The following is a 15,583-nucleotide window of genomic DNA, read 5'->3' on the forward strand; positions in this document are numbered from 1 at the left end:
ACCCTGGAGTTAGTTGTTAAGCTTTCATGTTACTTCCTCATACAAACTGCTTCTCTAGTACTGCGATGTTTTATTGGTTATATTCATGCAAACTGAGCTGAAGTTGCAAGGCGCGAAGATGCTGGCCGCATCATGCCGCACCGCATTCCCAAGCCAGTATGCACAACTCTGAGAAAGTTTGCAGTCTGTATTGTTTTGTTGTGGCACAACTCCACGTAACTCTGCACATTATAGTGCATAGGAGCAATTCTTGCGCAGAAGTCCAAGTCGACTCAAAAGCATTCCAATTGGACTGTCTGGCTTGATGTAATGTTATCAGGTTGTTTATCGTAGCGCTTTGGCGCACCCAACGTGGAATGTTGGCGCCGGAATGTGCAGCTGAACTCCTGCGCTATGAACCTGAACCAATGGTGCACGTTCCCAGCCATGGACATTTTGACAGAACACCCTTGTACGTTCTGCCATTCTAACCACAGCATTATAATTTGTTGCTGTGGCCGTCCTTCGAACATAACAGTCCTTCCCCCCTTAGGACGCGCGATTTGCAATAGCAGCCAGTGTGCAATTAGATACGTAGACCTCTGTGATGCGAGTTCTTCCTCAGTCGAGATCCGCTTCAACGAGCGTTTGTCGCTTCAGTCTGCTTCGGAACGAACACAGCCGGGCGGAATTTGACGCTAGAGGAAGTAAGCCATAGAGCAAGAGAAAAATATCTCGCGGAAATAGAAGATAACCCTGGTCATTCCCCTGATTTACGCCTAAAGAGAAAGCCGATATTACAGCACCTGTGTAAACGTAAGGAGTAGGTTTGTAGCTGGCAAGGGATGGGGATGGGACCCTGGCTGACAGCTTTCGGATCTGAACACAGCTGCAGGATGGGGATGGCCCTGGTCGAAGGGATTGGGAAGGGACCCTGGCTGGCAGGATGAGGATTGGGGGAACACAGCTGCAGGATGGGATTGGAAACCCTGGCCATAGGATTGGGGATGGGACCCAGGCTGGCAGGATGGGAAACCTGTCTCAAAGGATGGGATTAGCACCGGGCCCCTAAGATGGGAGATGGGAGTCGGTCACCCCAGCCAGGATGGGGGGATGGCTGACCACTACCACCCCCCGGGATTGGGGGATTAGACCGTTTTTGCAACCCTCTGGTGGGTGCGTCTCGTTGCAGGCCAAGCAATGCATGTACAGTACTTGTCGCGTCAGTCCTCAGCTCACTTCTTCTAACGAACATCAAGGCATATGTACAAGGACCACGGGACACGCCGTCCTTGAAAGGAGCAGCATACCACCCACAGCAGCGTCCATGTCACCGACACGGCTCTGAACGACTTTTCTGTTTTTATGTTTAATTAAGTTTGTGTATGTTATATTTTGCGTAAGTTTGTAATTTGACTTTACTCTGAACAAGGTGCTGTATGTGTTGCGCTACCAAAACTTCGCCAAACGCTTCCTCTTTCCGCGGCCGTTTTATGAGCCCCGTTTTGCAAGCTACGTTGTATGCTTTCAGTTCTTTCAGTTCAGGCAAAGCAGCCAACCACATTTCCGGCCTGCATGCCCCGTGCGACTGTGGCCAACATGCCCTACTGCACAACACGCTGGCACACCGCGGCCTTTCGCCCAAAAAAATTACATACACTTGTACACGCGCATTTTGAGAATCGCACGCGCGCATCCGTGTGGCAAAATTCGCTCCTGGCTTTTGGGGCGTCTTGTACGGAGTGTTTATTCGGCACAGATTGTGTGAGGGGCTGCTTAAATAGGGGGTTCCTTGTGAAGCAGCTGCCCGCGTTTCCAAAGCACGTATGGTGTTGGATTGTAAGGTGCCCAAGTACGTTTGCGAGGAAGAGAATGTGGCCAGGCTGGAGAGGAAAGTGCAGTGGCATATTGGAATGTGAGATTAGCGTAAGCGAGTTACAGGGCGTTTTATTGCACGGGCGAATTTACGTGCAAATCTTTCACCGTAGCATCAGTCCTCAGTTCACTTCTTGGAACGAAGATCAGCATAGGTGCAAGCCCTCTCGCTTGGAGGGATATGCAAACAAACATCCTGATAGGGGTAAACTCGCACGCTACCGAGCATTCAACCGAGCACATGCATGCTTAGTTGAATGGTGAGATGAGACCCCCCCTTCATTTCGTGCTCGGCAAGCCTGCCACCGCGTACCGGATATGTTGGCGATGTTATAGAACGCTGCACCTTTGATTCTGTGCGCATTGCGTACGTTGCTCGACCCCGCCGACCAAAACTACACGTGCCCAACTGAAGACATTCCCGGTGGTTGTGCAGCAGCTCTTGAGGCTGTTGCTGGCTGAAATCCATCCTGAGCTGTTGCAACACGGCTAACGCGGGCACGTCCCTATGCACAGCAAATAGCTGTTCCAAGCCAACAGCGGCGTCCATGTCACCGACAAGGCTCTAAACGTCTTATCTGTTCTTATGTTTAATTAAGTTTATGTATGTTATACTTTGCGCAACTTTGTAATTTGACTTTACTCTGAACAAGGTGCTGCATACAACTGCCTCTTCGCCAGCGCTTCATCTTCCGCGGCAGTTTCACGAGCCCAGAGTTGCAAGCTACGACGTTGGCTTTCGGTGCTTTTGTTACTGCAAAGCAGCCACGCAATAGTCCAGCCTGCATGCCGCGTGCGGCTATGGCCAACATGCCCACCTGCGCAACGCGCTGGCGCACCTGGTCCTCATCCGCCAAGAAAATATATATACACTTGTACAGGCGCATTTTGAGAATCGCAAGCGCGCATCTGCGCGGCAAAATTCGCTCCTGACTTTTGGGACGAGATGTACGAGAAGTACGACCGGACACATTTGTGCGAGAGGCTGCTTAAACATGGGCCAGGGTGATCATGGCCTGCATTGTTGCATCATGGAATACCATGCGCAATATGACCTGGTCATGTTCCACATATTTATGAGCAGGTCATGGGGTCATAGAGGGTCTTTCCATTGGCTGGTCGTAAATTTCCGTAGATTCTCCTTAGGGCCGGCCGGGCCCGCCGCACCTCCTTTTTTGGGATTTCTAGCACCAACTGATAATTTATATGTAAAGGAATGTGTGTATGTAATTTTGGCAGCGCGAAGTGCCCCATGCGAGAAGTTGCCGGACGGCCAATGGAAAGGGAGATTTCCGTAACTTTTCCATCACACTCGCTAAGAAATACTTAGCTAGTACATGCTCCCGACCATGTATTAAATTTTCGACCTCGCATATACTCCTCACATTTGTGTGAGCTGAATAGCCAAATATTAGGTGCGTTGACCAGTGCAGTCGCGCCCCTCGGAAGCGACAGGCGACAGCTACGCAAAATCAGCGAGTGCGATTTCCTCGTGAATGTCATTCCAAGGAAGTCCTGCCTGTTACCTTGGAACTGATATAGATGACGAGGCTAGTTTGAGACAGCTTCGCTTGCAGCATGGCCATGTGGACCTACAGTCGCGTCAACATGCCTCGCGTCTACCGGAGTACCACCATGAGATGCATAATCAAATACCATATAGAAGACTTAACCAGGTCGCGTCCCAGCACAACGCGACGCGTTTGCCGACGGTGGCCATTGGGGCGGTCGGACCCGCGGCCGGCACTTTTATGCAAGGGGCCCACGCGGCAGCCACCGGAATTGTGGGGCCCATGTCACAGCAGGTGTGGGGTCCCGTCATCTGCAATGCGCGCCAGGGGATGTTGTCCTGGTTTGCTGACGTTCGCTGACCCCCGTCTCCCCGCCCCCTGCAGCTGATGGGCTTGCAGCACCATGCGGGCCCAATCCTGGGCTCCTTGGAGGGTCAGAAGCACATGACGCCTCTCCCTCCTTGCGCCACGGTCCGGGGCGCGGGCTTGTCCCCCCTTACCGTCGGGTCTCTCTCTCAGCAGTTCAGCAACCTCACACAACCCGTACTGTCACAGCCCCGTGCCGCAGGCGAAGTCGACCCTCGCGGCCCACTAGGTGCAGGGGTGACTCCCAGACCCCGCAAACGCGGGATTCGGAGTGGAGAGCCTGACCCCAGCTACACGCCCTCAGCCGTGCCCGTGGCCTCTTCTGATATGGGCGAGCCAGCCAAACGGCAACGCAGCAAGAACTGGGAGGAGCCTGAGCTCAAGCTTCTTGGGTACCTCATGTCAGGCATTTGGAATACGTGCAACGCCACGCACGTCGCTTTCAAGCCCACCGGCAAGAAGGTCAGAGCCATGATTGAGGAGCAGGCGCGGTCACACGGGTTGGGCCACCGCAGCGTGCAAAACCTACAGAAGAAGGCAACCTACAGAAGAAGGCAACCGAGATGCTGGACTGCGCCAGGACGGTATGTCGGCTGCCACCATCTTTCCCGCCCCTGGCGGCAAGGCTAAAATGTGTAGGTCATGAGACTCCAGCTTTCCTGGGGATGCAGGTGGCCAAGTACACGCACAAGAAGACGGGCTTCAACTCCCGTACCATCTGGCAGCATGAGAAACGCGAGATGATCATCAGGCAACTTAAGCTCCCGCCCTGGTTCACGGAGACGGTGGGTTGGGTGTGTCGTCCACACTCATGTGAATGCCACTTGCTCAGTGTTTCTTGCCGTGACGCCCCCTCATCGCCCCGCATCTATCCGTCCCAGAAGTACCCATCCCGGTCACACACCGCCTGACAGTTCAGAGTATAGGCCCCCTTTCGCACACAATAGTAGTCCTCAGCGAAGTCGACCCGGGGGCGATTGACAGGCACGTGAGTGCCATCGATACTGCCGATACAGCCCACCAAACCATCCAACGCGAAGCCCGCCGCCATACTCTGGGCGCGGGCTGCGTCCGGACGCCGGATGAGGTTGCGCATGTTCTTAACTACCGCAACACAGAACTTCTGCACAGCCTTACACGCAGTGGACTCGGCCACCCCAAATGCGTCCCCGGCGGTGTCGTAGTCGCAACCCTTGGCGAGGTAGTACACCGCCGTGCCCACTAACCGTTCTACTTCCAGCGGCCTCTTCAGATTGGAGCCGACACCCGCAACATCGTGCCTCAAGGTGTTGCACAACAACGTGAAGGACGCTTGCGTCATCCGCATCTTCTTTTCCCATTGCTTGTCGGTCCACACCTGGTACATGTACCGATCGTATGTGTCCGTGGACCTCGGGAATGCGTACCAGGGGCACGTATACATCCTGAAACTGTGTGGATGCGCAGTGACGATGCCAGCGAGCTCTGCCGTGTCCTCAAGCGCCTTTGCCACGTCGCGCGCCAAGTCCAGATTTCCAGATGTTAGCGCCAGGTTGTTCAATTGCGCAAGCTGGACCGTCAAAAGCGCTATCCAACAACTTAGAAACAAAGGTATAACATCTTCTTTCCTCATTTTTGGCGCGTAGTGCGACGGAGGTACAGTGGTTAGGTAGGAAATTGTCTAGGGGAGTCAAGGAATGCGAGCGAAAACGTGCTGGGCAATAGTAGTAATGTGCTCGAGGGCTAAGTTAGCTTAAAAGTAAGCAATTTCTTACAATCCGTACGTCTGATAAAAGTTGTGTAAAGTGGGCCCAATGGAAAGTGAAGTTATGGCTGCTTGCATAACAAATTGCGGGATGCGAGGCGAAGTGCACTTTTGCTTACTTCTGAAGTCGCAAGTCGCAACTCGCAAGGAACACGCAAAATTTCTATTGTTCTTTTTATGCGAAGACATACGTGTGCATATGTGACTCCGTTTGAAGAACGGATCTCACAATTGGAGAAGTGAACCGTTACTACTACAGCAAACAAGTGCGCGAACGCCACCTCTATTTCGATGAGAATTACACGCAAGCGCGAATAGCTGAAGCTTTCGGGCACAGACCTTGCGAGAGGACTGTGCATGCTCCTACCTGGCGAATGGCGGTGTCCTGCCGCTTAGAGGACAAACAGGAACACGCAAACCACGCAAATTTGACGAGATCGCTGCACAGACGGTTGTGGAGCTGGTGCAGGCCGACGACCAAGCATTGCTCTCCGATCTGGCCACCGCTATGACAAACTTACTGGGCACTCATTGGAGCGGCCCTGATATTAGCCGTGCATTGTCTGAGCTGGGTTATGTCCGCACGAAGGTTTTTACCAGGGCATTCGAGGCACGGGAATCAGCTCAGCTGGCATATCGTGAGCTTGTGTGACAATATGTTCAAATGGCCCAGAAGCTTCCCACTCTGTAACAATTCAATTCAATTCAGTATCGTGAGCTTGTGTGAGTCACGCGTGTGTGTGTGTGCGTGTGTTGCAAGTATTTGACACTGGCCTGACACTGGCCAGGGACTGCTGCCCAGCCCCAACGGAAAGACCACCTAAGCTCCTCCCGCAGACGGGAGAGGGGCGCGAGGGGCCCTCTGCCCCCCCTCCTAAGCAGCCGAGAGCCGCAGGTCCGCTAGTTCCGCTCTCCTCCCCCGGGGGTCAAGGCTCCGTCACGCGAGTTTGAGCACTGAGCCTGAAACACACAAGAAGACTGGCTCTTGGGGTGAGGGTTCAAGAAGACCGAGGAAACCCGGAAACCCTGTAAAAACCCTACCCCTCCCTATTAAGGCACCAGGCCCTAATAGAAAGCTCGGTCTCTCACCCGATTCTCTGTTGCTTGCCCGCAGCGGTTCGGGGGAGCGGGCAGGGTTCATTGTTCATGCTGAAATCCATAATAACCACCTGGAATCACCATGCCCCAATGTTTGCGTCAAATGCTTATATGTTTCCGGTTAGGCTGTTGGGAGTTATAGATTAACCGACCTAACGGCCATGAGCGCACAGCGTGCACCTGGTGGCTTTGTGACTGGGGGCCGGTTGAAGACGAAATGCATGTCTTTGTGGAATGCCCGGCGTACACTAGTATACGGGCTAAGTATGAACGTGACCTCGCGTTTCAAGGGTGCAACATGTGCACGATTATGACCGAGGCCCCACCCCTGGCACTAGCCAGGTTCCTCTCGGAAGTCTGGGAGACCCGGCACGTTGCTCTAAGGCGCTTCATGCTCAAGCGGACGAGGGTGGACGATGATGGTCCACCACGTAACCGCCCTAAAAATGATTTACCGCCCATGGACCCCCCAGCTTTTACGGACACCCCCGCACTTGTGCGGAATTTGTGCGGACTAGGCTAGTTCCTATCAGTTCACCGCCGGGGCTAGGGATGCCTCGAGGCAGTGTGGTTGTTACAGTGGGCTCCAGACTCACAAAGAGTATAGCCAGCGGGCCAGCAGGCCGTGCGCTGCACCTGATACAATGAGGGCAAACAAGACTCCCACCCAGACCAGACAACGCAAGTCACCTAGACAGCCAAAAGCAAATCCAAGGGCAGGCTCAGAACCCGCAACCACAGGGGAATTTGCCATTAGACTCCCCAATTGGCGAAAGTCCTCGGAACCCCACCAGAAGGCCCATAAGCAAATAATAAGAAGTAAGAACTTGCACGTTGTTACTAGATGAGGCCTGAGTGAGCTTGTGCGTATGAACAGCTACATTGCATTGCTCAGACAGACGAAGCCACATAGGCCGCAAGCCACTTCAGCATATTTGCGCCTGCGATCGGCCATAGCCCGCAGGTGCAGACGCCACAAATGCGCTGTGTTTACACCATACAGGCGTGGGTCACGTATGTATTCGCGTAAAAAGGATAATAGAAATTTTGTGAGTTCCTTGCGAGTTGCGAGTTGGGAGTTGCGACTTGCGACTTAAGCCGTACGCAAGAGTGCACCTCGCCTCGCACCCGCAATTTGTTATGCAAGCAGCCATAAGGAAATTTCTTAAGTTCTCCATATAACTTAAGGAACTTTCCTAGCCGCTGGCCAATGGAAAGACCCTCATAAAGTGCAGCCATAACTGGCTGGGGTCATATCGTGGTCCCATGTCATAAATTGACATCATGAATCACATACATTTCATGTCCCCAACCAGTCATATCCTGCACTTGGCTTGCATATATGCAAACTATGAACTGATCCATGACCGGATCCATGGCTTAATGGCAAATTATGACCGGATATAGCAGTAGGAAGGAGACCAACCCAGCGGCAAGCACTAGCGTACATAGACGCATACGAAAACAGTCTATATGGTGGCAGCGGAGTCTTAAACTCCGAACACCTAGTAGTCGTGATACTTCAGTGTCTGGCCAGAGCATCCCGCCCAGGTAGCTTATATCTCGGCCTACCTGCCAGAGATTCCCTACCAGGGTCCTGCCGTACTAGGATAATGTCGGTGGGGCCCGGGGTCAACCACCCTGGTTACTACACCGGATCCATGACCACATCCATGACTGGAAAACATCCATGACCAAGTCATTCCCCGAGTGATTGCCCATTTCTGTGTGGCCTTGTGGCCATGTGGCCGTGTGGCCATGTGGCCGTGTGTGTGTAACGGACCAAACATAATATCTCGCCTGGCTGAAACGCGTTATTGGTACTATATAGCATTCTCTATCGCAAGGTATCTCACCTGTAGCCAACAAAAGTCGTATGAGCACAAATGAGCACAAACAACTTTGGCTGCCTCAATTGACCGAGGGCAAAGTCACATCAACGCCTCTCGGGCTAAATTTAATCTCAAAAAGTACCGTGTATCTCAAAAGGTGCCGTGTATGATAACTCGAACTCCCAAGCCTTGAGTGTGTAACGGACCAAACATAATATTTCACACGGCTGAAACACGTTATCGGTACTATATAGCAATCTCTATTGCAAGGTATCTCGCCTGTAGCAAACAAAGATCGTATGAGCACAAATAACTTTGGCTGCCTCAATTGACCAAGCTGAAAGCCACATCAATACCTCTCGGGCTAAATTTCATCTCAAAAGGTGCCGTGTATCTCATAACTGAATTCTGAGATGACAGCATATGATAACTTGAACACCCAGCTTGTGTTACCATTTGCCCGCACGTGTAACACCAGGCAAAGAGTACTCAGGGAGATGCCAGGGGAGCTGATCCCTCTTACATTCCTTCCCCCTAGGGGGAAGCATATCCCGTAGGATTTTAGGTTGTGAGATCCCGTAGGATTGTGAGTTGTTTGCTATTGTGGAATTTCGTCAGTCCTTGTACAAGATGGAGGACTTTGGCTACTACTCAGCTGGTAGACATCTCACCCACCCAGGCATCCACCTTTGGGGTAAGAGTATGCTGCATCATGCCTGGTGTGCGATATGTTCGCAACCGGATTCGATGCGGGGAGTTCCCACCTCCTAGCAATTCGCACCATTGTAACACAAGACAAAGAGTACTCAGGGAGATGCCAGGGGAGCTGATCCCTCTTACAGCACGGGCATTCCGACTTGCCACAAGCAGGCCGACAAATTTGATTACATTTCTCTATGAAATACGCAAGCTGCTCGTTTGTACATTTACTTTAGCCAATGAAACTTGTGTTGTGCCGCGATGAAGCTCGCGGCTGTGGGGCGGATTGCTGAGGCCGCTGGCGCTTCGGGGATAAACATCACAGACAGCACCGAACTTCACCCAGCTTGCGTTACATTTGCCCGCACGGGCATTCCGACTTGCGGTCTGCCGCACTGTCCATGGGATGGATGCGACTCGCGTGGAGCCCGCAGGAGGTGCTGACGATTCCGCCGGTGCAGGCTTAGCTCCCACACCATCAGCATTGCTGCAACAAAGCACATCTCCCACCGCGTTGACACTACCCATGAATTGTCACACGTGCCGCGCTAGCTACCGGCCTGTACGGATGCAGGGGGGCCCCGCCCTTTTCCCGGCTTCGAGAATACCGATACCCGACTTGTTTCTCGTTAAACTGCATCTTGAGACGCAAGAGTTGGAGCTCCTTCTCGCGGAGTTGGAGCTCCTTCTCGCGGAGTTGGTGCTCCATCTCGCGCAAGTAAGCCAACTTATCTTGGTCCTTGCATGTTGTTTGTTCATCCTCCGTCGCCTCTATCTGCGACTGGACCTTCTGTATTTCCCTGTCGAGAATCTCCATGAGCCTCGCAATCTAACACCAGCGGAGCTGTGTAACCAGAGCTCAGACTATAAGGAATACAAAGTAGTTGCTATATCTACTTTATAAGGACAAAGTTTCTGCTGGCGGAAAAGTGGAAAAGCGGATGCCGTACCTAGGTAAAATTCGGTCCTGGCTTTTGGGGCGTCTTGTACGGCCCGTTATTCGGCACAGTACGACCGGACACATTTGTGCGAGGGGCTGCTTATAAAGTTTTCCTTTGGCAGGTTCCAATTTAGAGACCACATTATGGCATCCTTCGTGCACAAAAGATGCCTGAAATGGGTGCATTGCGCCAACACCCGCTCGCACTGTTTGTCACCCGTCCAGTTGTCTCGAGCACCTGGGGCTTTCAACGGGAAGTCTAGATGCTTTGCACAGACTCAGGATTTGGCAGCTCGGGAGCCACGAACTCAACCTCTTGACCTACTTTTTGCAAAAACAAAGTCGGGCACAATTGAGGCGTTACAAGTTTTGGATGATGGTGACGGATACATCTTTACAGCCCTATGGAAGGGTCAAGTGCTTAAGTTTACAGCAGCCCCGAGGGATGCTGTGGACCAAAGCTGGACAACAGAACGTATAGGTGATTTTATGGCTTCCTACGAACATAACAAATACCATGATGTCTGGTGTTGGCAATAAGGATGGTACCTGTTTGACACAGACGTGTTTACAGGGCACCGTACGAAAATAAGCTGATGCATTTGTATAAGCAAAGCAGGATCGCCAGCGCCTCCCAGCATCAAAATACAAGATAGGGAGTTCGCTTTGATTTTCCGTTGCCGCTTTGCACTCTGAATCCCTTTTTCTCCATCCCTCCCTACAATGCTCCTTAACATCGCTAGGTAGCTTCAGCGCAACACCCTTCATTGCCCTACTTTGCCTCCACCGCAACCCCCTCCTCAGGCTCACATCCACTGGACGACAGCGAACTGGTCAGGGCATTCCCCTGCCTCCGGGGCAAGCTCCTGGAGGATTTGCACAGCCACGCAGGTGGGCGTGTGTGCGGGCCGGAAAGTTCGCGGCCCTTTCCCTGCGGCACCTGGTCCCCTCGCCTCGCCCGCCTACTCTCCATGCCCTATCCTCGACCCACGCCTGGCAACAACACGGCCACCATTTCTATAAACCCAGGAAAGCGCAAAAAGGACACTTACACCCTGCGCTCTTAGCTCGCAGCTAGTCCCCCGCCCGGCCGAACACGCCCTGTAAGATACATACGCGCTTTGCATTCTTAATTCTTCCAAAGAAATGTCATCCACTCGCCTTCTGCCCACACAGTTTTGAGTGCCCTTGCTTAGCTGGTGCGCTGACCGCTGAGGGGCACGGCGACTTAACCTTAGCTTAAACCTCCTTAGCCTAAAACAGTCTTTTAGCCTCTTTAAGCCTCATCAAGCCGCCCTCATTGTACGGAACACGAAAGTGTGTGACATTTCAACCAGCTCCGAAACTCGCGCCTGGAAGCTTGTCCCCCCTCTTCTTTTTCATGTTCCAGACTTTCCGGGGTAACAACTCCCCCGTCGTCGTTCTACAAACCCTCTTCTCATTTCTCCTTGTCCCCCTTCTCTTTCCTTTCCTTACCCTGCGTCCTTACACGCACACACACACACACACACACACACACACACACACCCCGCCCCCTTCCCCCCAGCTCAGGTAACCCGCCGACCGCCTTCGCCTCTATTTCATATGTCTACTCGTTGTCCCAGCTGCAGGACGAGGTCACGCGGGATGCGGCCTTGTGGTGAGATGCGAAATAGATGGATGGATAGATGGATGATGCGAATACCATTTCGATAGATAGGATTGTGCAAAAATGTTAACGCTGTGGGTTGCGAAGTAGCGACGCTAATTGCTTGCGTGGACCTCTACTCCCACAGCTACTGGCGGTGGTGCTGCTGCTGGTAGTTTTTTATTATAATCTGGATTGTTCATGCGTAAAAAAAATTTCTACTTAGAACTTTTCATTTGCTGCTGCTGCTGTTGCTGCTGCTGCTGCCGATTCTCTTGTCCTAACCCCATTGCACCTGCACCGGTACCCCCCAGGTGTGAGGGTACGCGGCCCGGGGCCCCTCCGAAGACCGACCTCCAGAGTCTGACACTCACAGCCGGAGAGCTTGTGTCGCTGATGCAAGGTACGGTATGGTATGGTATGCTGAGGGGGTTTCCGGTGGTGATGTTTAGATGTGGGGTGATGGATGACTGAGGGGGTGCCGACAAAGCGGAAGGCCGGGAGCGGTTTGTTGGCGGGTCGGGAGGGCCGACAGACCCGGGGGTCGGGGTAGAGGTGGGGGGCGGAAGACAGCGTGGGGGGGGAGGAGGAGGAAGAGGAGGGGGAGGGGATAACCGCATATTAGCCATATCGGGCACACAAAGCCTTGTGCATGCGTGCTTCGTGAACTTGCTGCCTAGCTCTCCCCTCGTTTCACACCCTTTCTCCCTCTCTTTTCTCTTCCCCTGTGTGTCTCTCTCCCACCGTCGTTTGTAAGAAACTCCCCTAAGGAACTCTCGCTCCTTTTTTTGTGCCATCGAGCACTCATGTATGTGCGGTGTAATGCGTGTGGTGCGGCCGTGTGCGGTGTAATGCGGTGGAGCCCTGGACCCAAGGAGTCCAAGGAGCTTCCACACATCGACACATGCGTTGCTCGCACAGCTTCCCATCCTCACCCCCCATGATCTCCATGGCAACCGTGCGCAACCAACTACCTCACTAACCAACCCGCTAACCAACCTAACGAGCTCCTCCTTGAAAATCAACCAACTAAATCTGGCAACGCAATCAGACTGCCTTGTCATTTAACCGCTTGGCTGCAGTAATATTCTCTTTTCCCGTCCATCCATTTCTTACTTTAGGCAAACGCGGGGTGGTGATTGTGCAGTTGTGGAACGGGTTTGACCGGAGTCGCGGCCAACCGCTGTACGACCCATGGGTCGTGGACCTGATTGAGGCGGCGCTGAGAACTCCAGGGGTGCGCGCCCTGCCGTCCGTCGCACCTGGCGGGGTGGGTCTTACTGCCGTACTGTTTGCGGACAAGGAGCCCTGGAGCGCCTGGGGACCACACCTTGCGTCCTTCGGGTGCCAGGTGGGCGTCGGTGTGTGTGTGTGCGTGTGTGTTTTGTGTGTATTCGTGTGACGAGAATTACTATAAAGTGAGTGTCAGCGAGCAAGGGAGGGAGGGGCTGCGGGTGCTTTTGTTTCTTTCGTGTGTGGGTGTGTGAGGGGCTATGGACGGTGCGGTGGCTCTGGTGCATGTGTTGCCAGGCTTAACAGCTTAACAACTTTCGTCCAAGAGTACAACACTGCACCGCACTGGGATGGTTTTCCCCTCCCCCTACCCCTTACCCCTACCCCGTTTGCAGCCTACGGCGCAACCCCAGTTCGTAAGGGGCACCCTGACCCCTCCCTACATCGCTGGTGTCTGCTCCACTCGTCCGTGGTTCGTCTTAACTGAACCCCCTTCGTCACCTCTCGGTGCCGTTCCCCGCATCTTCCCATCGCATCCTCGGACCGCCGCCCAATCCTCCGGTGCGGTGCACCATTTTCCGCCCCCAAACAACATTTCCCCCTTGCAGGCCAATACGGTGGCGGGCAGCGCGTACTACAAAGTGCTCATCGGTGCGTACGACAGTGATCCCGGTGCCGTGCACGGTTCTGTACGGGCCGTCCAAAAGCTCTAGCAGCCTGTGTTTGGGGCCTTAAGGTTTTCGGGTTGGGGGTAGTAGAGAATAGCAATGCGGCGGCGGCGATGAGAATGGAATGTACGACACGCAATGAGGCTTTGGGCCCCGTGCGGCGCGTTAAACTCTCTGTGTGCCCCGACACGTGCCGTGTGTGTGCCGCGTATCGGCGCCGTCGCAATCCACGGCGTACCCAACTCTGCCTTACTTACTTTGTACTGTACTGCAACGTACTGCAACGTACTGCAACGTACTGCAGGCAAGATCCTGGGCTACAGCGATGAAAACATATATGGATATGTGCGTTCTGTGGGCGGCGGTCTGACCCCCGCTGTCATCGCTCAGGTGAGTTTGGCAACAGCTGGGAGGTGGGGGCTGGGGGCTGGAAGTAATTAGGACGGTGAGACGTAGGATGGTGCTTATAGGCGATCTGGCAACCCTTGAGTCCTCGGCGCGTAATGGGCGGTTTGCAGGTACGGGGAACGCACCCCACGACCATGTAAAACACACACACACAAATTAGGATGGGGAAAGAAGGTTCTTTTAAGGTGGGGGGGGGGGAGGGGGGGGGAGCGGGTGCACGGACTCGTCAGTCCCTATCGGCGCCTCTGCAAACGCGTCATGACGCGTTCTGGAGTGGCGATGACGCGCTTGGGGCTTTTAATTGTGGGATTTAAGTAAGACTGCGCAATGGGATGTGCGGTGGCACTTACTGGGTGTCGGCTGACTCCCAGCCCCCTCGTAAGTGGTAACGGCTCTGATAAAGAGCCTACGTAGGAAGGGTTTTGGACCGGTGCTGAGTGGCAGAGGATTGTAGCTAGGTAGGTAGGTAAGTAGGTAGTTAAGCCCCTTTTGATTTCCTTTGGAACAGCAATCAAGATACACTGCGGCTGCCGGGGTTCCTAGGACGTCTGACCTGACCTGGCCCTGCTGCCGCAACTCCTCTCATTCACATGTGTGTGTGTGTGTGTGTGACCAGACCATTGTTCTCATCTACAACCTGCATGCCGCGAAGTGCCGCGAGGGTTGCCGCATTCTGTTTTGCTTCCCGCAATATCCCGCGCTCTCTCCTCCCGTTGGCTGAAGTCAAGCGAGCTGTCGACGAGCTGATGTAACTGTTCATGCTTAGTTGTTCATGCATCATGGTTGCCGCGCAGCTCCGAGTACCGCACAGCACATGTCTCCCTCGTGCCCGCACCTCCGTACCCCCGGCTCTTTCCCCCCCTGCCACTCTTGCCCACTCTCTTGCCCTGGCAGCAGCTTCACTCGTGTGTGGTTCGTCTTTACCCCCCCCCCTCACCGAAACAGCCCTCGCACGTCCCTCGCCTTCCTTCTCCTACCCAGACCCCTCCTACCCAGACCCTGCCCCTTAACCATTACGTTGATCTTGTCCTCCTCCGCAACCTGCCGACCCGACCCCTCATGCAATGCGGTGGCTGGATGATCGCTAGGTGGACGCCGATTTGAAGAAGCTCAGCAAGGCCAAACCCAAGCTGCCGTGGAGCAGGGAGAGCAGCAGGGGGAAGAAGGCTCCAGCGGGAACAGGAGCGGCGCCATCACCAGCAGCAGTAGCAATTACAACTGCAACCGCGTCTTCTCGGGGCGCAGCAGTCAAGGCGACTGAGAGCAGTCGTGGCCACCGCAGCAACGACAAGAAGTAGTGACACGCCACCACCACCACAGAATTCAGGTGCTACATCGTGTTGATACGTTTGTGTAGCATGCATGGTAGGGCTGCTGTTGGATTTTGTGTTAGCAGATATCCATTATATATTTGGTGTAATGGATGGCCTGCGTGCGTCCACGAGGTGGAGGGTTAGAAGGGCGGGGGTGGGAAGGGCCATGTCTCTCTGTGCGTGTTGGCATGTTTGGAGCGAGTGGTGCTCTCTGGTACTACGGAATTCCTACGGTGCGTAACTCTTACTTCTTGGAAATTCTGTGGGGCCTGCGACACTCTGCGTTACGC

General features: G+C 53.8%; 1 protein-coding gene across 1 annotated transcript; it reads left to right on the forward strand.

The window, feature by feature from the left end:
- Window positions 1–3,605: 3,605 nt before the first annotated feature.
- Window positions 3,606–15,278, forward strand: VOLCADRAFT_92874 (uncharacterized protein; the record flags this gene model as incomplete). The annotated part of the gene is made up of 16 exons (XM_002952154.1): window positions 3,606–3,659; window positions 3,750–4,315; window positions 4,357–4,516; window positions 5,018–5,321; window positions 5,874–6,113; window positions 6,590–6,693; window positions 9,679–9,822; window positions 10,270–10,525; window positions 10,849–10,935; window positions 11,596–11,683; window positions 11,986–12,074; window positions 12,793–13,022; window positions 13,300–13,470; window positions 13,513–13,555; window positions 13,877–13,962; window positions 15,069–15,278. The coding sequence occupies 16 exons, from the start codon at window positions 3,606–3,608 to the stop codon at window positions 15,276–15,278; spliced, it is 2,832 nt and encodes a 943-aa protein (XP_002952200.1).
- Between the last annotated feature and the right edge of the window lie 305 nt (window positions 15,279–15,583).

Source organism: Volvox carteri (assembly GCF_000143455.1).
Source record: "Volvox carteri f. nagariensis unplaced genomic scaffold VOLCAscaffold_28, whole genome shotgun sequence".
NCBI lineage: Eukaryota > Viridiplantae > Chlorophyta > Chlorophyceae > Chlamydomonadales > Volvocaceae > Volvox > Volvox carteri.